We start from the raw sequence: 27,462 nt of genomic DNA, 5'->3' as shown, positions 1-27,462 counted from the left end.
GAGTGGGCTCTTGGTGGAATTGTGAGAGTGCGTTTAGCCTTAGCGTAACAGATCTGAATACATTTCACGATCCACCTAGCGATACCAGCTTTGGAAATAGCGTTACCCTTGTGGTGTGATGCAAAGGCAACAAAAAGTTGCTTGGTCTTTCGAAAATCCTTTGTCCTGTCAATGTAGTACATTAGGGCTCTTTTAACGTCAAGGGTGTGGAGCATACGCTCCACGAGCGACTCAGGGTTTTGAAAAAACACTGGCAACTCAATTGTCTGGTTTATGTGGAATTGAGATACAACCTTGGGTAGAAATTTAGGGTTAGTGCGGAGCACCACCCTGTTAGCATGTACTTGGAAAAATGGTTCTTGGATGGTGAGGGCCTGCAACTCACTAACTCTCCGTAGCGATGTAATTGCTACTAAGAAAGCCACCTTCCAATTCAGAAACTGAAGCTCACAAGAGTGTAGTGGCTCAAAAGGAGGACCCATCAGCCTTGTAAGAACCACATTGAGGTTCCATTCTGGAGCTGGTGGTGTCCGTGGTGGAATGACCCTTTTGAGTCCTTCCAGAAATGCCTTGATAGCAGGAACCTTGAAAAGTGATAGGTGTTGCCTATTCTGGAGGTATGCGGCTATCGCAGACAGGTGAATGCGGATGGAAGAATACGCCAAATTGCATTGGTACAGATGGAACAGGTAACATATGATGTTCTGAATGGAAGCATCCAGCGGGTTAATGTCGTGGTTTGCACAATAAATGACAAACCGCTTCCATTTAGCCGCATAACATGCTCTAGTAGTGGGCTTTCTTGCCTCCCGAATGATGTCCATGCAATCGGGGGGAAGATTGAGGTAGCCAAACTCTAGGACTTCAGGAGCCAGATCGCCAGGTTGAGCTGTTGCGGATCTGGGTGCTGAATGTCGCCATGGCTCTGCGTCAGAAGGCTGGGTGTGAGATGAAGCCTTTGATGCGGTACCACGGAAAGTTCCAGAAACGTGGTGTACCATGGTTGGCGAGCCCACGTTGGAGCAACCAGGATGAGAGTCACCAAGTGCTGCCTGAGCTTGCGTGCCACCAGCGGTATCAGAGGTGCTGGGGGAAAAGCGTACGCAAATCTGCCTGACCAGTTCATCCACATCGCATTGCCCTGTGATTGCGGGTGTGGGAACCTGGCGGCGAAGCTTTAGCATTTTGCGTTCTCCCTTGTGGCGAACAGGTCTATCTCTGGATGACCCCACCTTTGGAAGTACGGTTGGAGTACTGATGGATGTATCTCCCACTCGTGCATTTGGTGGCTGTGCCTGCTGAGCAGGTCCGCCATCTGATTGTCTATGCCGGGGAGATGTTCTGCCATCAGGAAAATGTTCCTCTGAATGGCCCACTTCCACATGCTCTGAGCCAAATGAGACAGCTGCGGAGAGTGTGTGCCCCCCTGTTTCTGAATGTAGTACATGGCCGTCATGTTGTCCGTCCGGATCAACACAACCTTGTTGCACAGATGTACTTTGAATGCCTTCAAGGCCATGAAGATCGCCATCAGTTCCAATACATTGATGTGCATCTTCCTTTGCTGTAGTGTCCATAGTCCCTGCACTGTGTAGTGGAGTACATGCGCTCCCCATCCCTGGAGAGAAGCGTCCGTTGTCAGGATAATCTGTGGCACTGGCTCTTGAAACGGCCCTTGCAAAGGTTTTGTGGATTCCACCAATGCAGAGAGTTGTACGCCCGACCGCTCACCAACACTAGGTCTGTTAGTTGCCCATGAGCCTGAGTCCACTGACGTGCTAGGCACTCCTGGAGCGGACACATATGTAACCTCGCGTGCGGGACAATGGAGATGCAGGAGGCCATCATGCCTATCAACTGCATGAACACCTTCGCTGGAAGCGAGTGCTGAGGTCTGAATCGTTGGATCAGCGTCTGAATACTGGCGACTCTCACTGAATTTGGCTGCGCAGTGGCTGCCAGAGTGTCTATTGTCGCGCCCAGATACTGCCGTATATGGGCGGGTTGGAGATGGGATTTTGGGTAATTCAGTGAGAATCCCAGATTGTGCAGGAGATGAATGGTGCGGGACACGTGGTCGGCGCACTGTTGTTCTGACTTTGCCTGAATGAGCCAGTCGTCCAGATAGGAGTAGACGTGGATGTTCTGGCGTCTTAGATGCGCCGCCACAGTCGCCAGGCACTTTGTAAAGACCCTTGGCGCTGTGGTGACCCCGAAAGGCAGAACCCTGAACTGGTAGTGCTGGTCTTGAATGGTGAATCGGAGGTACTTCCTGTGTGAAGGATGCAGGGGAATGTGAAAGTATGCATCCTTGAGATCCAGAGTAGCCAGGAAGTCCCCCTGCCGAAGCAGAGGGAGAACCTGCTGCCACGTGAGCATATGGAAATGTTCTGACAGAATGTACCAGTTGAGGGGCCTGAGGTCCAGGATGGGCCTGAGGGATCCGTCCTTTTTGGGGATTAGAAAGTACAGAGAGTAAACCCCTGTTCCCCTTTCTTGCAGTGGAACGAGCTCTATTGCCCCTTTTTGCAGCATGACTTTGACCTCCTGCTGCAACAAGTGCAAGTGCTCGCCGGACATAGGACGGTTTCTTGGAGGTATGTTTGGTGGAGTGGAAGTAAGTTCCAGACAGTAACCGTATTGGATAAGAGATTTGACCCACCTGTCCGTGGTGATGGATTTCCACGCGGGCAGGAACTGCTGGAGTCTCCCCCCGACCGGTGTTGTGTGGTCGGGGGGCAGTGACAAGGCGTCACTGTTTGTTGGTGGTGGAGGACCTGGAGCTGTTGTTTCCACGTCCCCTGCCTTTGACGTTGTTGCCCCTGTAACCACCTCTACCCTTGTTGGTGTATGAGGTCTGGGTGTTGCTTTTATAGTACTGCGTGGATTGTGATGCCTGATCCCTTGAGGTGCCTCTGTTATTGGAGCGGCGAAAGGAACCACCCCGAAACTGCTGGGACTGTAGGGCCCCCATAGACTTAGCAGTGTCAGTGTCTTTTTTAATTTTTTCAAGGGTTGCATCCACTTCAGGCCCAAACAGGTGGTCTGGATTAACTGTTTGATTTAAGATGGTTGTCTGTATGTCTGGTTTAAAGCCTGATATCCTAAGCCATGCATGCCTACGCAGTAACACGCTAGTGTTTATAGCTCTGGAGGCGGTATCAGCCACGTCCAGTGCGCACTTAATGGAAGCATTGGTGATTAGCTTCCCCTCCTGAATTAACATTTCAGCTCCCTCTTTGTACTGATCAGGTAAGTGCTGCAGAAGTGTTTCTAGGGTGTCATAGTGCGCCCTATCGTAGCGTGCAAGTAGGGCTTGCGTGTTTGAAATGCGCCAAATATTAGCTGCCTGTGCAGCAATACGTTTTCCTGAGGCTTCAAAGATTTTCGATTCTTTGTCTGGGGGAGGAGCATCACCCGTGGTCTGCGAGTTTGCCCGCGTGCGTTGGATACAACCAAAGAGTCCAGTGGCAAGTGTCCTTTGATGTACGTCGGATCAGTGGGCGCTGCCTTGTATTTTTTGTCAATACGAGGATTGATGACTCGCGCCCGGGTGGGCTCCCTGAAAACCTCAGGCGCGTGCTTCAGCACTCCCTTGAGCATAGGCAACGTCTTGACAGTCTTTTCAGCCACCGAGAAAGTGTCAAACAGAAAATCGACATCCACTGGGTCCGCATGGAGGTCGACATCATGATTGGCCGCAGCTCTCTCAATTAGAGCGTTGAAGGCTGCAGAGTCCTCTGTTGGAGAAGTTTTTGCTGCAAAAAGCTGCGGTTCGTGTCCTGACTGAGGGTCCTCAGGGTCGCCTCCAGCAGACCATGGTTCATTGACCTCCTCTGGATCCGAGTACGCTGGATAATTGTACTCCTCCTCATCTCCGTCACCCTCCCCAGCGTTAGAGTGAGTGGGTGAGAGTTCCAGACCTTGTGGAGATGCAGGCTCCATAGGGGCAGAAGTACCCGCAGAGTCCAACTTCTTTTTGAGTGGAATACGAAAATGTTCTAACACTGGCTCCGGGGTGATCTTCCTTTTAAGGAGAGAGAGTTTGCCCGTGTTGGCGTCGATGACAACCTCTCGACGCTCCTCGTCCGCGAGTGGCTGGAGCCGAGGCTTCGGCACCACCAATGACGCTTTAGGCGTCGACACCAGCTTCAAGGGCACCCCGGCCCCATGTTTTGGAGCGAAAGCCTTCGGCGTCGTCTTCGGCGGCAGCGTGAAGTGGATCGGCGTCTGCGCCTTTGCCGGTTTTTGTGGAGGCTTCGGCACCACATCCTTCGGTTCGGTAGCCAATGCTTCCTTCCGAATACGTTGAAGGGACTCCGTGACCTTCTTGGTAAAGGACGGTGAGGGCTGGACCGGCTCGAGCGATTCTTCTGAGTCCGGAGTCGGGTCGGCGATTAAAGGCACGGTCTTCGGAGCCGACACATCACCACCCTTGGCCTTGTCGACCGGATTCGGTGCAGCCAGAGCTTTGGGGTCGTCTTGACGCTTCTTTGCCCCACATGGTGGCCACCGACGTGCCCTTGGTCGTCGCCACCGGCGGGTCCGTCTTACCCCCTCGGCCACGGGTCATCGTCCGCACCAGGTGCGGGGCACCGTCCCCTAGTGCGCAGCCCTCAACCGCGGGTGCGGGTCACTGCAGTCGCTACAGCAGCGTGGGATTGGGTGATCTGCCACCAGTGGCCTCCTACCCACACCAGTAGCGTCTCTAGTGAGGGTCCCCTTAGTCCGGTGAGTGGGGTGTAGGCCCCGTCCCCTGGGGTCGTGAGGGTGCCTCAGCGCGAGTCCGTCGTGAGTGAAGGGCTCCTCTCCTAATCAGAGGCGCTATACTGGCCCCCCCGGCTTGAATTGAGGGCACCCCTGTGGGCGCGCAAGGGGCTCCCCAACCGCTAGTGGCCTGTGTCTCCCCAACGGCGGGAAACCGTGCTCCAGCCTCCCCGAGCTGTTAGTGGAGGTGGAGGTGGAGGGGTACTCGCGCGCCGCCGGGCAGTCCCTCCGTCTGCTTCCAAGGGGGGGGGGGGGGGGGGGGGGAGAAGCACACAGTCCGTCTCTGTGGCCCCCAGGCAATGTCGGCCACTGCAGGGTGAGGGTCCAGCACAGGGCCGCAGGTGCGGGCGTCAGATGCGTGTTGCAGGCAAGGGCAGGGCCAGCGCAGGTCCCCTCAGGCCATAGCGCCCAGCTGTGGCAGCCCGTCAGAGTTCAGCGTCCCCCCACCTGGCAGCCGCCACTCCCCAGGACCCCAATGGTCAGGTAGGTCAGGGCCCGGGGCCGATGGCGCCAAGCAGCGGGGTAGAAAATGGCGGGCAGAAGCAAGAATCCCCACAGGCAAGGGGGAGGGTGCCCCAACCGGTCTCACCGCTTCTTGGCTGTCCACTCAGTTGCAGCGGGGGACAGCATGGGCGGGCGAGGTCCCCTCCACCACGTCTGGGTACGCTTCTTCGGGTGGCCGACGAGGGGACAAGATGGCGGTCAGCACCGCTGTGAGGCCCACCCGCAGCAGGACACAGCCGTCTGCAGACGGGGGAGGGAGGCACAGGGAGGGCAGCTCACCAGAGTTGTCTCGTGGCGGTCCGGGATTCGAAACTGGGCCTCGCAGGAGTAGGTCCGCCGGCAGCTTCTCTAGGCTTGGCCGTCAGACTCCGCCGAAGCCGGGGCCTTTCTTGGCGGTAGCGCCCGGGTGTCCTCAGCGCCTCCGTGCAGGGAAGTCTCTGCGCCAACAGCCGCGATCTCTCCGCCCGGCAGACCCCCCGCCAGCAATTAGTCCCCGGGGGGGGGGTCCGTCGCAGGCGGTTCACAGGCAACTTCTGCTACTTCTCCGGAGTCGGGGATCGGCCTCGGGAGGAGCAGGGCCGGGCGTCTTGGCGGCAGACCCGTCAGCAAGATGGCGACCAGAAGTCGGCCACGGAGGTCTCAGAGCTCCGGTTGCCCCCAGGTTTCGGTGTAGACAGGGCTTGCTTCGTATGGGGGGCCCCCAGAAATAGCCCCCGAACTTCGCGTAATCAGGCTTATGACACAGCGGGCGACGGAGCTCGCTCAGGACGCGTCCGCTCACATCGCTGTCTCGGCCACGCCCCCCAAAATCTTGTTTTTTATTTGGACACATTTGCTGTCTGGTCAATGAAAAAGGTCAAATGTCGGTTTGTCTTGACTAATTGCTGCTTGGAAAAGGAGGTTTATTTTTCTCTCTCTTACGAGAGTTAGAGGTTTTTGTCAAGCGTGCTGTTTGAAAATGTCAGCTATTTTTTCTATGTGGCTAGATTTGTATTATATATAGGAAAAAAGTTTAGTCTTAAAAAAAACAAAAGATCTTTCTAAAGCAGACATACAGAATAAGCACATTTGAAAGTGTTCTCATATTTGATAATGAAGAAAACGGCAGCTCAATAAATAAATAAAATAATTTGCCCACAATCACATCATTTGAAACCAGTTTATGGGTAAATAGTATTACAAATAGGTTGAGTAGATTTAAGTCGCTAGACCTGCAGGTCTAGTAAAATTGTTATGATTTTTCGAGCCCCGAAGTCCCATCAAAGGGTATTTCCTTAAGGGAAAAATGTACATCTCATGAAATAACTGGTCTACCGCAACCAGGGTTAGTAACGAATGGCGAAACTAGTAGCTATGGCTCACCATATGGAATCCGTGGTATCAAGCCACAACAAATTATGAACTTAGCAGAATCATGGCACTCCTCGAAGGCTTGGGTAAGGACAGGTCAAAGGTCTTCCAGGACACCTGTGAGGACTTGAGCAATCGAATAGTACAGTGATGCATGGATCCTTCCAACAATTGAAGGGTTCCACACAGAGTTTTATGGCTTACCACTGCAATGGTGGTAAAACTACTGGTCCACCAGGAGATATCAGCAATGGAAAGGAAAGGTGTAATTTCCAGGTGCCAGGTCCTATCCAGAGGTTTCATGAGCAATCTGTTCCTGATCGAGAAAAAGGACAAGTGACACAGACCGGTGATCTATTTCAAAGAGTTCAACAAGTGACTGGTGCGCTGCCGCTTCAAGATTGAGGGTATTTACCTCTTAAAAGACAACCTGCACAAGGGAGACTGTGCGTCTTGACTTAAAGGATTCCTATCCAGCAGCTCCTCCACAAAATCAAGTCCCTGTAGTTCACATGGAGGAGAGTGACATACAAATTCAAAACGTTTCCCTTTGGCCTTTCCTCCACACTGTAGTACTTAAAGGTCATCCTCAAGCATATAGTAGAGTTCCTCAGAGCAAGAGGAATACAAATGATAGTCTATATTGATGATCTATTAAAGATGATAAACTGTCAACCATTCATCTACAGCAACGCCTTCGGCTTGCAGTGACATGGAGGATTGTAAACAAATGCAAATCTGATCTGAAGTGCAGTCACACTGTTTCTGGGATTTGTCAAATTCAGGCCTGGCAATTTTGAAACTTCTGACCCTGAATATCAAACAAGAACTCAGGAGGACATTAACAAAGCCCACAATTTCATTGTGTCATCGTACAGGGCCATCTCCGGAGAGCCTTCACACAACAGAGCTCTCCAATTTCTATAGGTAATGCCACTGAGAAAATGTCTAACTTAATCAGAGCAAGTTCCTTTAGCAGAGGTGGTCAGGCAAGAGATTTGCTAGTATCTCGATCATAAGGACTTATAATGGACTGGCAATTTGTGGACTCTACCACAGACCTGGTTATTAAGTTGGATGCCAGCAAGATGGGCTAGGGTGCCAGATGTGGAGATTCCTCTATAGGTGAATAGTGGCTCACGACTTAACAGAATCTTCTTATTGTAGAAAGCTGTTTTTTTAATATAAAATACCAAAAAGAGGCAGACATGGCAAAGAGTCCAGGTATTTCTTTAGGAGTGGAAAGGAGCTTGCTCTAGCAATCCCAAGGTGCTCTTCTAGAGTATAGTGTAGTTGAGCAGCCTTAGGTTTAAAAGAAAGAAGTGTTAGACATCTGCAAATACACACAGTAGTCAATAAATGATGGCCACGAGTTAATAAGGAGTTCCACACCAGTTTACAAAAAAGAACACATCTTTATATATGTTTAGGCACCAGAATCAATACGATCAGGTAAGTAAATTTTGCAGGAGAAATACTTCTACGTTTAAAAAGTCAACATATTTTTCAGAAGCTGCAATGCTATCCTATGGGTGGAAAAACATGTACGGCAATCAGGTACAGTACAACAACTTATGAGATCCACCTCCTGGACTTAAGGTGAGTATTGGGCAAGGTCCAAGGCAGCGTCAGTAGGTCACCTCCAGCAGCACTAAGACGGCTGGGAGCAGCAGAGCAATACAGCGTTGGGTGCTCAAGGGGGATCGGTTCTCGTGACAAGAGGCTGCAGGTTTTGACTGGGAGGCCCATTAGGTTGAACCAACAGGGGGGCTCAGACCTAATGACGTTCAGTGATTTAGGGACACGTTCAGTCCTCTTCTACACAGTCCAGGGGTGACGGTGCAGAGGTGTCCCTAGATGTCAGGTGTTTGTCACCAGGAGCCGTTGCGGTGAAGAGGGGGCCTGCAAACAAAGGGTGCAGGAGTAGTTGAGAAATCTACAGCGGGAAACCCAAGGTAGGCTTTGGGTCTGGGGACCAGGTTGACATGGTTTGCTCACTTCAGCTTGGGCTGGGCAGCTCAGTGCAGTGGTGCTTTCTACCACCAGGTTTTCATGGTCTTGAAGCCTCCCAGCTCAGTCTTTGGCACCTGCAGGATCCAGGGGAGCAGTTCCACTGGAGTTCTTGGTTCGTGGATGAAGTGCTGGCAGGTCTCCCAGGCTTTGGAGACATAGTAGCTGCAGAACAAGTCATCTTTTGGTACAATTGTCGAAGTCAGCAGGCAGGCTGACAGTATTGGTGCCAAGTCAGTTCCTGGCTTTTCTGATTTTGCTCTTTGTGACTCTTCACATACATCATCTTTCAAGTCAGCAGGATCGGATTTTCTGGTGTCAGGGGCTCCCGTAAATACTGAAGGTAGGGGTGTTAGGCAGTGGCCAATGGGGTACCGACCCTTAGGGTCACTATCTCCCCTATATGACCACTTTCTGCGTGAAGTGGGCATAACCCTGCCCCAGTATTCCTAAGTTTGCCATCACAAAGATAGCTAACTCTGAAAAGTCACCTCCACTTCAGGTAGCCCATCTTAGAAGTGGTTTAGCCTAAGAATGGGCATGCCTATCTGACCAGCTAACTTTCCTGCCTGTTCAGGTGCTACAGGGCTCTGGACAAACTGGTTGGCTTACTTTCTTGTGAGTGAAGCCAGATTTCAATCAATCAATCAATCAATCATTACACTTCTAAAGCGCACTACTTACCAGTGAGGGTCTCAAGGGGCTGTGGGGAGGGGGTGCTGCTACTGCTCTAAGAGCCAGGTCTTGAGGAATCTTCTGAAGGTGAGCAGGTCCTGGGTCTGCCGTTGGTGGGTAGGGAGGGTGTTCCAGGTCTTGGCGGCGAGGAAGGAGAAGGATCTGCCGCCGGAGGTCGTTCGTTGGCTGCGGGGGACAGCGGCGAGTGCGAGGCTGGCGGAGCGGAGCTGGCGGGTGGGGGTGTAGAAGCTGAGTCGGCTGTTGAGGTAGGCTGGTCCGGAGTGCTTTGTATGCATGGGTGAGTAGTTTGAGGGTGATCCTCTTTTCGACAGGGAGCCAGTGTAGGTCTCACAGGTGGGGGGTGCTGTGGTGAGGGACGTGGAGGATCAGTGGGGCGGAGGCGTTTTGAATGCGTTGAAGTCGTCGCAGGTGTTTGGCTGGGATACCTGCATAGCGTACGTTGCCGTAGTCTAACCTGCTGCCGACTAGGGCCTGGGTCACCGTTCTTCTTGTTTCGGTGGGGATCCACTTGTAGATCCTGCGGAGCGTGTTGAAGCAGGAGGAGGAGACGGTGTTGACCTGCTTCGACATGGAGAGGGAGGAGTCGAGGATGATTCCCAGGTTGCGTGCGTGGTCGGTGGGTGTTGGTGCTGTTCCCAGCATGGTCGACCACCAGGAGTCGTGCCAGGCGGAGGGGGTGGTTCCGAGGAGGAGGACCTCCGTCTTGTTCGAGTTCAGCTTCAGTCGGCTGTTCCTCATCCATTCGGCGACTGCCTTCATTCCCTCGTCGAGGTTGGTTTTGGCGGTGTGCGGGTCCTTGGTGAGGGAGAGGATCAGCTGGGTGTCGGCGGCGTAGGAGAGGATATTGAGATCGTCCTGGCGGGTGACGTGAGCGAGGGGGGCCATGTAGACGTTAAACAGCGTCGGGATGAGCCCTGGGGTATGCCGCAGATGATATCGGCGGCTTCGGAGTGGAAGGGGTGGGTGTTGGGGGGGAAGGGGGGGCTGTGGGTTCTCCAGGAGAGGAAGGATGTGGTCCAGTCCAGGGCCTTCTCTTGGATTCCGGCTTCTTGGAGGCGTGTCTTTAGTGTGCGGTGGCAGACCGTGTCGAAGGCAGCCGACAGGTCCAGGAAGATGAGGGCTGATGTTTCGCTGTTGTCTAATTGGATCCTGATGTCGTCTGTGGCGGCAATGAGGGCGATCTTGGTGCTGCGGTTTCTTCGAAATCAGCCCAAAGGTAGTGGGCTATTTTAAGCTCTCCTGCCTTTGATTGCTAATCTGCAGGTGATACTGTGGGAGGGGGTGTAAACACCCTCTTTCCAAGCAGACTTTTTTTCTGGCATCCTGAGAGTAAAGGTCCTCACCCTTGGGGGTCAGAAACAGTCTATGGTTGCGGGCTGATGAAAATCAGTCAGGACACCAGTAGCTGGTAGGTTTTCAGGGTCACCTATAAGGTGCCCTCTGTGTGAATGTATTAATAAATCAAATACTGGCATCAGGGTGGGTTTATGAATACGAGATGTTTGATACCAAACCCCCCCATGTTCAGTGTAGTCATCAAGTAGCTGTGGAACTCGTTTTCACTAGTGCCCAGCACATGTACTCAAAATTACTTCCCTATTCACGTGCACTGGCAGCAATAGAGCTGACCAGCACAGAGGTATATCTGCTAATGCAGAGATGTCCTCACATGTAGTGTACCCTGCCTTAAAGCTGTAAGGCCTGCTGCAGGGGAGACTTACGTCACTTACCTATACTGTAAGAAGTTTCTGTGGGCATGTGCCATGTTGTGTTTTCATTTTTGTCTCCACCAAGACACGCAGCCTGCTGTGGCAGTATGTATGTGTTTGGTGAGGGGTCCTTTAGAGTGGCACAATTTGTGGTGCAGCCCTTAAGGAACCTTTTTAGCCTCCTTGCCCTATGTACGAGAGGTACCACTTACTAAGGACTTACCGTGAGTGCTAAAAGTATTGACAATTGGGGTTAGTTGCAGTTTTTGGGGAAGAGATCGGACACTGTGGACCTGGAAAACCAGTCCAAATTGGGGGTGCCCACGTCAAAAAGGGGCACTTTCATACACTTATCAGCTTCTTCAAACTTCTAGCAGGCTCTTTTGCAGTACAGTGCTGGACCAAACAGAGTTAAGTGTTGTGTCCTCTTGAAGATGGACAACATTTCGCAGTCCTTTATTTAAACCACTTTAGAGATGCAAAATAGAAGATGCTCACCAAGATGGCCAGAGACTTTGGGCATTACTGACTGGAAAAAAGATAGCAGTAACAGTGGGTAAATGTAAGGAATTAGACAATGTTGTGGCAGAAAGGCATCACAGATAACTGCAGGCTATTGGAGGCGGGAACTCTCCACCTCATGGCCTGGAAGATTACCAGGATCATTGGACGACTCTAGAACTTTCTAGTCAGGCTGCTAGTGTGCATGGGCACACAGCATGGTCAAGAGGTACAAGCCTGCATGCCACACTGGTCCCACTGCACAGGGTCCACCACTAACTATTAATATATTTTTTTTAAATCAGAATTGGTGGAGGAGGAAGGCTCACAAGTCAGTAAATACCCGTCACTCTCAGCAGAGGTGGTCTCCCTTGAGATAACTGACAAAAAAGGTTTACTGCTACTATGAGGCATTACTACAAGTGAATACTGCTGCAGAGACGTCTTGAGCGGTTTACTAATCACATCTTCCAGTAGTCCTTTAACAAAAGCAAGATCGGAGTCAAGAACCAGCCATGTCGGGTGGACCCAGTCTCTGAAACTACATGGCTCTAAAATGCTGCAAGAAACCAGACCACCTTTCTCTTTCAAAAGACCGCCCCCCCCCCCCCCCCCGAAACATTTCAAAAGGACCAATAGCAGGCACAGTAATCAATAATGATTTAATTAGACATACAATCAAGATACCAAACTGTGTTTAAGGCATACTGCTCTAGCCAACATTTTGCTGGACAATACCTGTGGAAAGTCCCTGTGGATGCTGAAGAGTCCATCTTGAAAATGTAGTAGGGCAAAGTGGTTCGAAGATAGACGCAGGATAAACTGTGACCTGGAAGCCATGGCAGCATTGGGCTGGGTGGTGGTAATGAGCGGGCGGACCTCCTCCATGATGTCAAGGTCCAAGGTCTGAGGACGAGAAGCCAGACTAAAGCTAAACAATAGAAAACTCTCACCCTCTCATCCCATGCAACAAGTATTGTTAGAAAGAATAAAAGAACACACAATCCGGTTGACCCTCCCAAGCAATCTGAGGTAAACACACACGCAGGTGATCTGCTGCATGCTCCAAGTTGCAGTGAGCCCTCTTCAGAGTGCCTGTCCACCAGATGAGGAGGTTAATGTATGTCCAGTGACTATTTAATTGGCTTTCAGTCTCCTTAACTGGTTATCTATCCCCTCTGTTATCTTCTTATGGAATGTCTCAGGTGTCTGTGTGGTGTCAACTGCTCCTCTAACTGTAGGAGTAACCTCATCTCCGGCCCAGACAGACGTATGGTGTTTCTTGGAACCTCATGCTGCAAAGCTGCACTAAACTAGCAAAGGAAAGTAGCTAAATTATTAAACAAAGCAACAGCTGCTCTAATTCTCAAGATAGGTACTCAAAAGTGATATTCCTCTTCTTAGACTGATCACACTTTAGGACTCTGGGGCATATGTATGAAGCCCATTTCCCGTTCGCAAACGGCCGATTCTCAGAATCGGCCAGTTTGCGAACGGGAAAAAGCCTTTTGGGATGCATCATCCCAAAAGGCCCTCGCAAAATAAGGAATTGCAACATTTTCAATTCCTTATTTTGCGAAAGCATTTATGGAATTGCAAATTTAGATTCCTTAAATGCGATGTAAAAAGCACCCAAGTTGTGCGATTTCTCCTTAAGAAATCGCAAATTACCACCAACTTCTAGTAGGTGGTAAATTGCAATTTCTTTGTAAAATGCACCTTTTTGCATATTTCAAAGCGCCATGCGGCGCAAGGGCATGTATGTGTGCCACATGTGCACACATGCTCATTTCAGGGGTGCAACAGGGTGTCCTTTTGACACCCTGGTACCCTTGACATTGCATTCTCAATTTGGGATTCTCTAATTGAGAATCGCAAATTGAGTGTCTTCCAATTCATTCCTATGGCCCATAGGAATGAATGGGAAGGTATTCCTTAATTGCGAATCGCAATTTGTGATTCGGAATTAAGGAATATATAGGATTCGCTAAATTATTTGAAACTCCTACATACATAGTATTTTGCGATTCTCTAAAAATCGCTATTTGAGAATCGCAAATGTATCCTTTGTTACATATGCCCCTTAGTCATTAACATATGTACACCCGATTTATACTGTTTAAGTTTACAGCAAACCCACAAGGGCCGCCACCAACCCCTCCCCCCAATCAAAATAACAAGATCCCTTCAGAGTTGGGCAATGCACGTTTACCGCTGTGTTGGAATTAAAACAATTATTAACAAGAACATTAAGGTCAGAGGCAGAGACCAAGTATTCTCTTCGTTGATGAAACAGTTGATTCCCAAAACAGAGATTTACTCTGGTAAAATGTATACGGCTCAGGGCAAGACAATGGATGGCTTACCTATATCCAAATAACACCTAAATAGATTAAGTAGTAAAGCACCTGCCATACTAGCATAAGAGAGGTGTGCTTAGGACAGATTTAATGGTTTTACGGCCCTTCTTAACTTTCGTTTGTGACAAAAAGGTCATTGCAAGACAGGAGAAACTGACAAATACTATAGGAATTAATTACTAATATACAACTGTGGATTAGAGGGGAAAAATAAGTTTAAAGCAGTGACAAAATAAGAGGTTTTTAAAATGGCAAAACAAAAATAAGTTATGAGAAAATACAATAAGACAGAACAAAGGGAGGAAAGAAGAATACAAATAAGGAAAAGGGAAGACCGGTAAATGGAAGCAGGAAGGGACGTAGGTACAAAAGAAAAATAGAAAATAGAATGGAAGAGAAGAATAGAAAGATGCTTGGAAAGGATAGCAAGATGAAAAAGGAAGGAACAAAGAAATGAAAAGGAACAGAAGTGAATAAAGAAAGAAAGCAGAAAAATAGAACAAAATAAGGGTATTAAGAATGAGAGAGATGGCAATAGACGGAAGGTAAGAATTAACGTATGGAAGGAATACAAAAAGAAAGAAGCGTGCAAAGAGGGGCAAAGGACAGACTAGAAGGTAAGAAAGGAAGGAACAATAAAGGAAAGAAAGATGGAAAGCAGCAAAAACATACAATTGGAATATAAAGTAGGACAGAAATCTAACAAGGAGGATGCATAACATTAAAAAAGAATGGGTCGGAAGATCAAAAAAAGAATGAGAGGAGACAGGAAAAGGAGGAAAGAAAGCAAAAGAAAATAGGTAAGAAAAATGGAGAAAAAAGAAGGAATGAAAACAAATAACAGGTCAGTACTGGTAAATAAGTAATTACTGGTAAATCTCTTTAAAATCACGCTGTAAAATACAAACTAAGGGAAAATAATTCTAGCAGGCCCCTTAATAGGGTCTGGCTCGCTCTCTCGAATATCCTAATATTTAGTTCGATGTGGATCAAAAGTGGGTGGCATTCTATTTTCCTGGCTACTCCCTTGGCTAAAATTCTCAGCTACTGATATATGTCCGGCAACTATCTGACACTTTCGGAGGCGCTAGGGGGAGCACAGCGGAATGGCTGGGTAAGACCGCAGCTCCGCCGGACGGCTGACAACAAGACGCCCTAAAGCCGATCTAATGCCCGAAAACTGACTGAACAAGTAATGCCCCTGGTGTGCGAAGGCAACAGGCACACAATGAGCCGGAGATAACGGTATGCTGCCCGGCACTTAACGTGAGAAAAACGGCGTTTATGGATCCAGGAGCCGGGAACACACAAGATGGCAGTAGTCACTATCCCCTTCGCGCCTATGTAAACAACGGCGCGCCAGACTCGCCTGCTGGATTGGAGGTGGCATGCAGGGATCACAGGTATTTATACCCGATGCGTGCATGAAGCGCTCCATGTGGGATGAGCTGAGCTCGAAGTGGAGATATCGCACTGCAACAAACTAATTGTGACTGATGTGGGGCAACATTGCGGCACTCGGAGAACAGACATCGGGGGCGTAGAGACTAGGGTGAAGCGCGTCTCTGGTCCCGGCGGTCTTCGACTTCATTTGCGTGCACCTGCGGAGCTGGGGCTGTTGGTGAGCGCGGAGGCAGTTTGAGGCAACACTGATGAGTCGGCCCACCACGGGAGCCTGTTAACAAAGAGGACCCGGCCTGACACATGTTCCTCTGAAAGCGACGGACTGTTGGTTTGCATTGGGGCAGCCGCGGTTGGCACGCTTGGAGCGATAACCCTGCGTTTTGCGCTACAGGAGCCTGAAGGGGTGCTGATTGCAGGAGACAACGCTGAATCACATCCAAAGCCCCCAGGGGTGTGGGACCCCCGGGACCCATCAAGTGTGCAGTCCAGAGGGCCAGGACGGTGGCGACCATCAGGAGGACGAGATCCATGCCACGTGGCGCGGCCCCGCTAACCCCTCCTCCGTCTACCATGGTGAGGCCAGATAAGCGCCAACAAAAGATATCATTAGAGTCCAAAAAGACGCCCAAAAACGCAGAAGCTGGACCTTTGCAATGAGCGAACCGCCGAACGAGCCTGCTGCCGGCAGCAACATGGAAAAGATCCTAATGGCCATCCAATCCAATTTACAAGACATCAACGGCAAATTGGATAATCTAACGTGCAGGATGGATGGTATGGCTGCCAAGTTGGAAAAACATGGGGAGAGGCTGGAAACTGCGGAGACGCGGATATCAGCGGTGGAGGACGAGTCGCATGCCACCACTACCAAATGCACGGCCATGGAGAGGGTACTGGAGGTGATAAAAGCAAAGGAGGAGGAATTGGAATCGAAAAGACTTTGGCCGAGTGCTTCACCCGGGGGCCACTGGTGAGTGGGGACCTTGCTGCATTACCGGGCCACCGTTACGTGGGGACACTGCAGTATTCTTGGGCCACTGTCGCATGAGGGCACTGCTGCAGCCTGGGGGCGCCGCTACATAAGGATACTACTGAAGGTGCCCTGCCCCCTCTGGCTCCTGGAGGTACCTGTGGGCATCATGGGGACCTGTCTGGTCCGGAGCCTTGTGTGTCGTGCCACTGGAGTCGTCTTGACCCGCCGCCCCTCCTGCGCGGATACCGGACCCGCTGTCCGAACGTGGTCCTGAGCTTCTTGTTGTGGTCTCACTGCCCCGGGCCTGCGGAACCTACCTGTCCAGTCCAGTGTGCTGATCCATTGTGTCCGTGAGCGGCCATGACCAGGGGTGGCGGAGGGGGCCCGCCCAAGCAGGGCCCCATGGACAAGTTTGCCGGGCCCAGTGGTGGCGCCGGGGCGTCTGGTGGAGGCGGCGGATCAGGGCCAGACAACGCTGCAATCCTGGCGGCCATTACCCAATCCCGGGACATGCTGGACGCTAAAATAGGGGCGGTGGGAGCGGATGTTACACTGCTTCGCCAGGACCTCCGGAACGCAGTGGCGAGGATCACTGAGACTGAATCTCGAGTGTCGGTGACCGAAACGGACATTGGCGCCCTAAAGAAACGAATGGCGGAGGTGGAGTGCGTCCAGAAGACGCTTGCGGCCCGCGTGGAGGATGCCGAAGGGCGCGCACGGAGAAATAACCTCCGCTTCATTGGCTTTCCGGAGCGGTGCGAGAAGGATGGCATGGAACTTTTCCTGACTCACTGGCTGGAGAGCTGGGTCCCCGAGGGGACGCTGTCGGCGTGTTTTGTGATTGAACGGGCGCACAGGGCCCTGACTCAGCGGCCGCCTGAGGGGGAACGTCCTCGGCCGGTCATTGCTCGGCTGCTGAATTATCATGACCGGGATGCCATACTGCGGGAGGCGAGGACCAAGGGCTCGCTTACATATGAGAATCATGCCATAATGATCTTCCCGGATTACACGAAAATGGTTCAGCAGCAGCGACAATCCTTTGTGGCAGCCAAGGCTAAGTTGCGGGGCCTGAAGCTTCAATACTCTCTCCTGTACCCGGCCCGCCTGCGGGTAGTACACCAGTCCCGGACACACTTCTTCGATACACCCAAGGAGGTTTTTCGTTGGACCGATGAGACGGTGCGACTTCGGCCCCATGCCCAGCCGGGGCTGGATCCTGGCGGGTCCCAGAGATCGTCACCGGAGCGGACGGACCGCACCAACCGGAAAGGACGGCATCGAAGGTCCAGGTCTAAGAAACGGTCAGCTTCCGCCAATGCGACGCAGACGAACGGCACAATTGACTCTGAACACTCTGATGCTGGCAGTTGATCCCTGGTGGTGCCTGGCTGTTGGTGTTGCCCGACATGGACCGACTGGTGAGACTGTTCCATGTGACTTTGCCTGAGCTTCTCTGTATGCTTCTAAAACACTCTGAGGCCCTGGGTAGAGCCACTGCGGGGCTCGGGTGGCGGCCTTTATGGGCCTTAGACCCTCACGAGTAGTGGGTGTTGTTGGGGGGGTGGTGAGCGAGTGTTAACGGGGGTGTTGGGATCCATTGGTATGGTGGGCCTTGGGTTCTCTGTTCTGGACCCGGGTCTCTACATGCCGCGACAGATGCTTCACTGTTTTCTGAGGTATTGGGGTGGGGGGAGTGGGGTGCAGGGGGGGGTTGTTTTCTTGTTGGGGGTTGGGGAGGCCGGGGCCGGAGGTGGCCAGGTGGGTTTTGGGGTACTGGGTGTTCGGGGTGGGAGGGTGGGACCACACGTGTCTTTGGCTTTTGATTTTGTTGCTTTGTGGGGTGTGCCAGGGTGGGGCCGGGGGCCGGATGATGGACACTGTCTTAAATATGGCTGATACTGCGACTGTACCTCCTCAAAAGACCCTGCGTGTTGTGACGTGGAATGTGAGGGGCATGCTGGACAAAATTAAGCGTGGGGCTGTGCTGCGTTGGGGGAAAAGAGATGGTAGATGTGCTGCTGCTTCAAGAGACTCACATGCTGGGCTCTAAGGCCCTTAGCCTCCAGAGGTTCGGGTTTCAGCAGGTGTACCATGCGGGCTTTACAAGGGGTTCTAGGGGGGTAGCTATCTTAGTACACCGCAGGTTGGCTTATGTGCATGACAAGCAGTGGATTGATCCACAGGGCCGATATATTTTCATCAAAGGCCGGTTGGGTGCTGAACAAGTGGTTTTTGGTAGCGTATATGCCCCCCCCCCCTCTGCAGTGGGCTTTGTCTGAGCGGCTGTTTGCGCTGTGGGATGAGATTCCGGAGGTCCTCACCATGGTGGGGGGCGACTGGAACGAGGTTATGGATGTTGGCCTGGATCGTTTGCGGCGGGCGCCTGTGGTGTCGGATCCCCCCCCCACTATTGCTCCCACCAAACTGCGTGCGACTGCGAGTGGCCTGGGCTGGGTTGATGTATGGCGGCACTTTCATCCTGCTGTGCGTGAATTCACGTATGTGTCGGCGGTGCATGGGTCCTTCTCGAGACTGGACTATCTGTTTGTGCCGGGCGCCTGTCTGAGTCGGGTTAAGGATGCTATGATACTTCCCAGGGGCCTGTCAGATCACTCCCCCGTCCTAGCTACCATGACCCTCCCCACCGCGAGACAGCCGTTTCGATGGCGGATGTGCGCTTGGCAGTTGCAGCGGCCTGAGTATGTGCATCACCTGCGTGTGGCGATTGATCATTTCTGGCGCGAGAACTTGGTTGGAGATGTGAGTGCGATGGTGGTGTGGGAGGCGCTGAAACCCACGCTTCGGGGCGTGGATATAGCTTGGTGCGTGGCTGCTCGACGACAACATCGGGAGGCCATTGTGACCGCCGCGGCCCGCGTGGAGGAGCTGGAGCAGCGTGGCCGGCTTGGGAGCGACGAGGGCATTGTGAGGCAGCTCTTGCAGGCCCAGCAAGCATACGCCTCTGTTCTTTATGAAGAAGCCCGGCAGGCGTGGCTCGCCACGCGCAGCAGGGTGTATCAGTGGGGCGACAAGTCCTGTACTATGCTGCATAGATTGTGCTAGGCGACCTTCCAGCCCCTAGTGTTGCCGGGCCTTACCGCGGATGACGGGTCGGTCATGACCGACCCGGACTTGCTGGCGGCTAGCTTTGCCCGTTACTACGAGGCGCAATACGCTCCCCGGGATAGTTTAGAGGCGAGCGAGATCTCCGCGTACCTTGACGGCCTACTGCCGCAAGCCGTCCCCGATGAGACCAGAACCGCACTGGACGCCCCGCTTACGGCTGAGGAGCTCGGAGAGGCTCTTGGTCAACTGAACACGGGTAAGGCGCCCGGCCCGAGTGGCTACCCAAGTGAATTCTACAAAAGGTTTCACGTTCAGCTGGGGCCCCACTATCGCTGTGCTCTGGAGGAGGCGCGGGCTCGGGGAGAGCTGCCACCAGATTGGCGACATGCGGAAATCGTGGTATTTTTGAAGCCGGGCAAGGCACCAGACCGGCATGACTCGTACAGGCCGATTTCCCTCCTCAACATTGAGGCCAAGGTTCTGGCTAAGGCCTTGGCAAACCGCCTCCTGCCCCACGTGGCTGACCTAGTGCACCCCGTTCAGGCTGGTTTCATGCCTCGCAGGGCCACTCGACATAATATTCGGCGGGCGCAGGTGGCGGTGGATGCTATGGGGGCTAGAGATGAGCAAGCGGCGCTCCTCCTAGCGGACATGGACCGAGCCTTTGACTCGGTGAGCTGGGCATATCTGTTCACACTGTTGGCCCGCCTCAACCTGGGGCCGGTCTTCCTGTCGTACATTCGTCTCCTTTACACCAACGTTACGGCCTCGGTCCGCGTGGCCGGTGCTACCTCTGGGCGCTTCCATGTGGGTCGTGGTACTCGGCAGGGTTGCCCGCTGTCCCCGTACCTGTTTGCCCTTGCCATGGAACCTCTGGCGTCGCGGATACGAGCGGATGACCGGTTGCGCGGTTTCGTTTGGAATGAGGATCTGGTGGATAGGATTGCACTGTATGCGGATGACGTTCTCCTCTTCCTTACGGACCTACGGCGATCGGGCCCCCGAGTTCTGGAAATCATGCGGGAGTTTGGCGGGGTCTCGGGCCTTCACCTTAACCTGAACAAATCGACCCTGTGGGTGCTGGGCGGTGGTGTGGTTGCTGACCCCTGGGCTGCTGAGTTGCGAATGGCCTCGGATGGCCTAAAGTATCTGGGAGTTTTTCTATCGGAGTTGCGGGCCGTGGCCTGGGCGCGTGGAGTCTTGCCGGTGTGGGAGCGGGTTCAGGCTGATGTCAAGACCTGGGCTAGAATGCCGCTTACTATCTTTGGGAGATCGGCCATCTTCAAGATGGTGGCGCTTCCGCGGCTCCTGTACCAAATCCAGAACTTCCCATACCCCATTGGCCTGGAGTGGTTCCGTCAGGTTAACTCGGTGCTGGGCCGCTTCCTGTGGGGTGGTGGTGCGGCCAGAGTGGCGAAGACGTGCTTTTTGTCCACATACAGTGGTGGCCTGGCCACCTCGGACCTCCTCTCTTACTACCAGGCTTCCCACCTGCTGGTCCTAAATGATTGGTGGTATGGTGATAGAAGAGACCCGGCCTATGCCCTGGAACGGTTGCTCATGGGCGACCACACGCTCCATACAATTCTTTACTCCGCTCGCTTACGTCGTGCATTGCCATCGGTCACCGGAGTGGTCTTTGCGGTGTGGCGACAGTCATTGCGCCGCATGGGATGGTGGGGCAGGTTGACGGCTGAGACGCCGCTTTGGCACAATGGTTTGCTCCCGGAGCTGGCGGCCCTAACCGGGTTTGAGGGTTGGGAGACCATTGGGATTACTCAGCTGGGCCAGGTTGTGTCGGGCACCACCCTCAAATCCTTCGAGGAGCTCCGTGCAGAGTTCCAAATGCCTCAGTCCCAGTTCTTCCGCTACCTCCAGCTGCGGCATGCCCTCGCCCCGAGCATCGCCGGTCTCGACTCCCTGCCGGAATTTAGTCCAGTAGAGGCCAAGGTATTTATGGGGGACCTGGGGGACAGGAAGGTCTCTAGGATCTACCAGACACTTGTAATTCATTGCTCCTCCACCCTACACTCCCTTCGGGAGGCGTGGGAAGTGGATGTGGGCCCCCTTGATGACGACGATTGGAGGGAGGCACTGGAATCCCCACGTGGAACCGCCATTGCGATCCGGCTCCGGCTGATCCAATTCAAATATCTGCATCGTGCCTATTATACCCGTGAGCGGTTGTGGAAGGCTGGGTTGATTGTGTCCTCGGAATGCCTGCGCTGTGGAGTGGTGCCTGCCTCTCTGGTGCATACGGTGTGGTCGTGTGGCCGATTGACTGGGTTCTGGAGGGGCGTGTGGAGTTGTCTGGCTGAGGTCCTGGGCTGGGATCTTCCCCGTACTCACCGGCTGGGCCTCTTGCATATCATGGAAGGGATTGGTGGTAATGTTTATAAGCGCCACTTGTTGCTATTGGGGTTGGTCGTGGCTAAGCGGGACCTGGCCCGAGCGTGGAAGTCGGTGAGGGCTCCCCCCTTGTCGGCGTGGAAGGCTGGGCTGGATTATTTCATGGGTCTGGAGGGACCGATATTTGAGGCGAGGGGGTGTCCGCGCAAACACTACAAAATTTGGAAGCGTTGGGCCGACTACCGTGGTCTGTCCTTGGACCCCCCGGCGGAGCAGGAGGAGGACATCTGATCGCAGTGACAATCTTGGTCCGCAGCCGTAACGCCCTGGTGGAATTACACCCACATATGACTCTTCCCTGTTGCTATATGTACACGTGTGGTGGGGGGGGTTGGGGGGGGGGGGTTCTTAGACTGGGGGGGAGGTAGCGTTGGGGGTTAGGGTAGGGTTTTGGGGAATTTCTATACTAAGCCTATTCTGAATCTGCTCTATTATTTGCTGCCTGTGTAATTGCTGAACTGATTTTGTTGTGGTGCTCTCGATGTGTGGAGATGCCACATTTGTGATGATCATTTGCTTAATAAAATTGGTTGTGAAAAAAAAAAATCAAGTGTTTGAAATGTTTCTAGACTACTTGTAGTTTATTAGAATCTAAAGCTGAAGATTTTTTAATGTCTCTTGGTGATCAAGAACAATTAATTTTCGAAGCATAATTTTAAAAAAATGATTTAAAAAAATACTTGTACTTGCCAAATTATAGTTTTAAAAAATATATTTCAAGCATTTTGTCGACACTGAACCATCTAATCTCTCTCCTTTTAAAATCTGATGTTGTAAATGAATATCATTTTATTCTCACTATTTTTATTCTCTCACCCGTCCCCCAAGGAAAGAAATAATTGTTTCCAATGCTTCTAGGTTGACTGACAGCCTTTCTGTTTAGAATTCATCTTCCTATGATTTCCTCAACCCATATGTACGGAATCTAAATAGAAAATTCAAAAGCTGTTGAGTTCATTAAAAAAAAAAATGCCGACGTTTGTACAGAGTGTAGGTTTTCATGAGAAAAATATGGAGAAAAAAAAGCATTTTTTGCAGGTATTTTTAAAAAAATCCAAGTTTGCAATGCTCATGCAGTTTAAATTTCACGCAACCGTGGCTTACAATTTAATCAGATGTTGAACCTTTACATGAGCAAATCCGGGCTCAGTACGAAGTAGTAGGGTTTTTTTTTTTAAACAATTTAAGGATCCCTTTTGATTTTAATTTTCTTCCCTCAAACAACTTCTTTGGTATTCTCTTGGTTCAAATGCCGCAGACCAATTTTCACTCTAGTGTGCCTTTTTTGCAGCCTGCATCTTAAGAGGACAACCTTTCATATCCATTTCTCCTCATTTAACAGAAATTAGGTGACTTCCTATATTCTGCATAATTCAATTTAACATCTTCTATGACATCAAATTTTAACTGATAGAGATCCTTTTTTTCTTATTCATTCATTGGCTTTTAACAACTAACTTGGTCTTTCAGTTTCACTTCATTAAACTTCATCTGTACACAAGCCACCACATATGCCTTCTGTATTGAAATCTTGCTCCTCACTCACGAGTTATTACATGCTTTAACAAATCCTAAACGCCACTTGTAATGAAGATCATAAGTCAACATTAAAAATAGGATCTTTATTACACTAGGGTACGTCTATGGCGGATGGGTGTTATTCAGTCCCCCATGTGCCTGAGGTGTGATAGGGAGGAAGGGTCATTTTTTACACACGGTTTGGAGCTGAATTTGTTTGCACTCGCGCTGGCCAAGCGGGATATAGCACAAACGTGGAAGGCTACATCGCACCCGACCTTGGGCAAATGTAAAACAGAACTAGATAATTGTATGGGGGCTGAGATTGCTGTTTTTTGAGGCCCGGGGATGCCCCGCTAAACACCGCAAAATCTGGACTCAATGGGCGGATTATTGTGGTATCAACCTCCCCCCCCCCCCCCCCCCTTGCCCGAGTCGGACCCCCGAAACTGTTTTGCTATGTTTTTTATGTATTGGTTTATCCCCACTGAGAGTTTTAACAAGCATTTGCAATGCAATAGGTCTCGCATTAGAAAAGTTTGAGTTATTGGTATTGTAAATGACAATTTTTTTATTTATGTGTTGGTTTTGAAAATAGCGAAATTAATAGCTTTGTCATTTACAATGCCAATAGTTATAACTTTCGCAAATGTGACACCTATTGCATTTGTAATGCAGTATGTGTTGTATTTACGTGACTTAGATGTATTGATATTACAAATAACAATGGCTTAATTTTTTTAAATAATTAATACTTAAAAGTTATTGTAATTTATAATGGAAATAGTTTAAACTTTAGTAAATAACTTTTGTGAATATTATGTTCAGTGTACTTTATTGTGACGAAAATCCAAGAACAGAAATGAAATATTAACATTTTTGTGACATTTGTAATAAGGCTTGAAACATTGATAGAACACATTTGAACTAGTTGTTGTTGAATCGTTGCACAGATTGATGCTGTGTTGCCCCCGAGTTCTGCTGTGGTGCCCCTGAGTGCTGCTGTGGTGCCCCTGAGTGCTGCTGTGGTGCCCCTGAGTGCTGCTGTGGTGCCCCTGAGTGATGCTGTGGTGGTGCGCTAGATAGAGTGAGGGCGATAGATAGAGTGAGGGCGATAGATAGAGTGAGGGCGATAGATAGAGTGAGGGCGATAGATAGAATGAGGGCGATAGATAGAATGAGGGCGATAGATAGAATGAGGGCGATAGATAGAGTGAGGGCGATAGATAGAGTGAGGGCGATAGATAGAGTGAGGGCGATAGATAGAGTGAGGGCGATAGATGGATAGAATAATTATGTGCCGTGTAATTATGTGGCACTGAGTGGTATTTGAGTGTATGTTGCATTGAGTGCAGTGTAATTATGTGGCGTGTAATTATGTGGCACGGAGGGGTATTTGGAGTGTATGTTGCGTTGAGCGCAGTGTAATTATGTAGCATATAATTATGTGGCACTGAGGGGTAATATGAGGAGTGTATGTTGTATTCAGTAGAGTGTAATTATGTGGTGTGTAATTATGTGGCACAGAGTGGTATTTGGAGTGTATGTTGCATCGTAATTATGTAGCATATAATTATGTGGCACTGAGTGCTATTGTGTGGAGTGTGTGTAGCATTCAGTAGAGTGTAATTATGTGGTGTGTAATTTTGTGGCACCGAGTAGTATTTGGGGTGTATGCTGCATTGAGTAGAGTGTAATTATGTTGTGTGTAATTATGTGGCACTGAGTGGTATTTGGAGTGTATGTTGCATTGAGTGCAGTGTAATTATGTGGCACTGAGTGTTATTTGGAGTGTATGTTGCATTGAGGGTGCAGAGTGTGTGAGGGTGCAGAGTGTGTGGCCTAAAGTAGTGTGCAGGCGCAGTGTGCGTGGCCTAAAGTAGTGTGTGTGGCCTAAAGTAGTGTGTGTGCAGTGTGCGTGGCCTAAAGTAGTGTGTGGGCGCAGTGTGAGTGGCCTAAAGTATTGTGTGGGCGCAGTGTCACAAACATTTCATACCAATTAAAGACAGCAAAATTGCAGCCCTACTTATTTGAGCATCAACAATGAATTGTGATGAATTTTAACGCTGCTGCAGCTGCCCAAAAGCACTATTAATCATTTCACTGGATCTCACACTGCAGATGCTTCTACACAACTATTAACCTCCTTACAATGTAGCAAAATTGCGCTGGTATTGCGTGTACCATCACTGCCAAAACTGAAATTAAAACTGAAGTCTTTCACTTTACAAATATAAAATGAGTGGAGGCACAAAACATACCCGAAGCAACTGAGCCACCCACCAATTATAGTTTACACATATTATCTGCCACATTCAGGTATGACCAGGCATTTCAAATGTCTTTCTTTGACAAAGTCTAGCATTGTGTCGATTTATATATAATGTCACCTTGTAACTCAAAGCCCGTTTTCGGCATGATTGGTGAAGTGTAGAAATCCCACGTCGGTGAACGCCTTCCCGTAAAAGCAATAGAAGCCCACAGTCCTCACAGCAACGATATTTTGCACGGTGCCCAGAACCAGAAATCCTTATTGACCAACTGAGTGTCGCCACATGCTTAACGTAGAGAAAGACGGTCCCTGTGCTGAAAGTCTCCCGACTTCCTCGCGCAAAGTGCTCCTCCCCACCTCAGCCAGTGCCACTTATTCCTCATCTCAATTGAAAGTGTGGGGGCTCGTCAATGGTTTTCTTTCAGGGAATCCTCCCGAATAGTTGTGAGCTTTGATTTGGCCCGCCCATGTGCGAGGACCTGGGAACACTTAATATTTTTGGAGGCACATAACATACCCGAAGCAACTGAGCCACCCACCAATTATAGTTTACACATATTATCTGCCACATTCAGGTATGACCAGGCATTTTAAATGTCTTTCTTTGACAAAGTCTAGCATTGTGTCGATTTATATATAATGTCACCTTGTAACTCAAAGCCCGTTTTCGGCATGATTGGTGAAGTGTAGAAATCCCAAGCTCGTGCTGCAGTCCGCCGCCGGCCTGCGACCAGGAAGTCAGGCAGGCCGGGCGGGACAACCGGAAACAGGAAGTAGGAGGGCGGGAGCCTACCCCGCCTCCCACGGAAGAGCCGCAATTGTTTGGAGCACCGGAGCAGGCAGGAGCCTACCCTGCGCCCCGGTGCCGAAGAAGGGAGGAAGAGTCCTGCTGCCGGTGAGAGCCGCTGCACCAAGGAAGCCGGTGAGTGGGGCTTCGCCTTGTTGCTGGGCTGCGGGGGCATGTGTGTGCGCGCGTGCGGCAGCGGGCTGTGTATGTGTGTGAGCGTGTGTGTGTGTATGTGTTTTGGAGTCTGTGTGTATGCGTGTGTGACTGTGGGGGTTGCCTGTCTGGGTGCCTGCGTGTCTGTGTAAGTGCGTGTGCATGCATGCGCGTTAGGCTGACTTGCTGGGAGTATGGGAGGGAAGTGCATGGCGCGGCGCAGGACAGAACGTGCGCGTTCGCGCACCCAAATCTGCTCGTGACAGTTTCTTGTCCCTCATTCCCCGGCGTCGGATAGCTATAAGTCTCCGCCCTGGACGCATCCTTCGGATGCGAATTCCAGGGCGAGACCTAAAAAAATATGCATATGTATATATGTAATGTGGCACACTATAACGACTGCACTGCTTGTACGAACATGGAGACCGGAAACGGTCTGTAAGTTTTTCGTTCATGTCACCTACGTGTTTGGTGGGTGTTCTATACTAGAAATATGGTTATTGATACAAACTAACAGTACATCTCTCTGACCATGGTGGGGATGCGACACCTACATATTGCAAAATAACATAATAAAATGTGTTATTAAAAAATAAAAATAAACATGATATGTTCTTGTTCTTCTCCAATTCTTTTATTTATTTCTTTTGAATTTCTTTTTATTTTCAAATATAAAACAAAATAAATCAAAGACGTATCTGGGACATCACATTCAGTTACAATAATAAGCAAGCATTTTCAGATATCAGGATTTCTGTAAAAAAAACAATGGGCGGGTCATTGAAACATCAACGCGTAGATCGTTCAATAATGGTTGACTGCACACAATGAAGCTACATTTGATGCGCTACGGTACTCAGTCCCCGCCACCCAACAGAGCAGGATAAAGAAAGGCGTAGTGCCCCCAGATACGAAAAAACTAAATCAGGATAAATGACAAAAATATTCACGCCACAGCCTAAACTAACTACACTAACACC

General features: G+C 50.7%; 1 protein-coding gene across 1 annotated transcript in view; it reads right to left on the bottom strand.

Moving 5' to 3' along the window:
* Positions 1–27,462, bottom strand: part of EMC1 (ER membrane protein complex subunit 1) — a 307,425-nt gene that overhangs the window by 233,147 nt on the left and 46,816 nt on the right. The window contains exon 8 of the mRNA XM_086921577.1: positions 12,276–12,443. Coding sequence (XP_086777703.1) covers positions 12,276–12,443 — 168 coding nt within the window. The remainder of the gene's footprint in view (positions 1–12,275; positions 12,444–27,462) is intronic.

Source organism: Lissotriton vulgaris, chromosome 5 (assembly GCF_964263255.1).
Source record: "Lissotriton vulgaris chromosome 5, aLisVul1.2, whole genome shotgun sequence".
In the NCBI taxonomy this organism is placed as follows: Eukaryota; Metazoa; Chordata; class Amphibia; order Caudata; family Salamandridae; genus Lissotriton; species Lissotriton vulgaris.
Note: the sequence above shows the minus strand (reverse complement) of the source record. Positions and strands in the feature narration are given on the sequence as shown.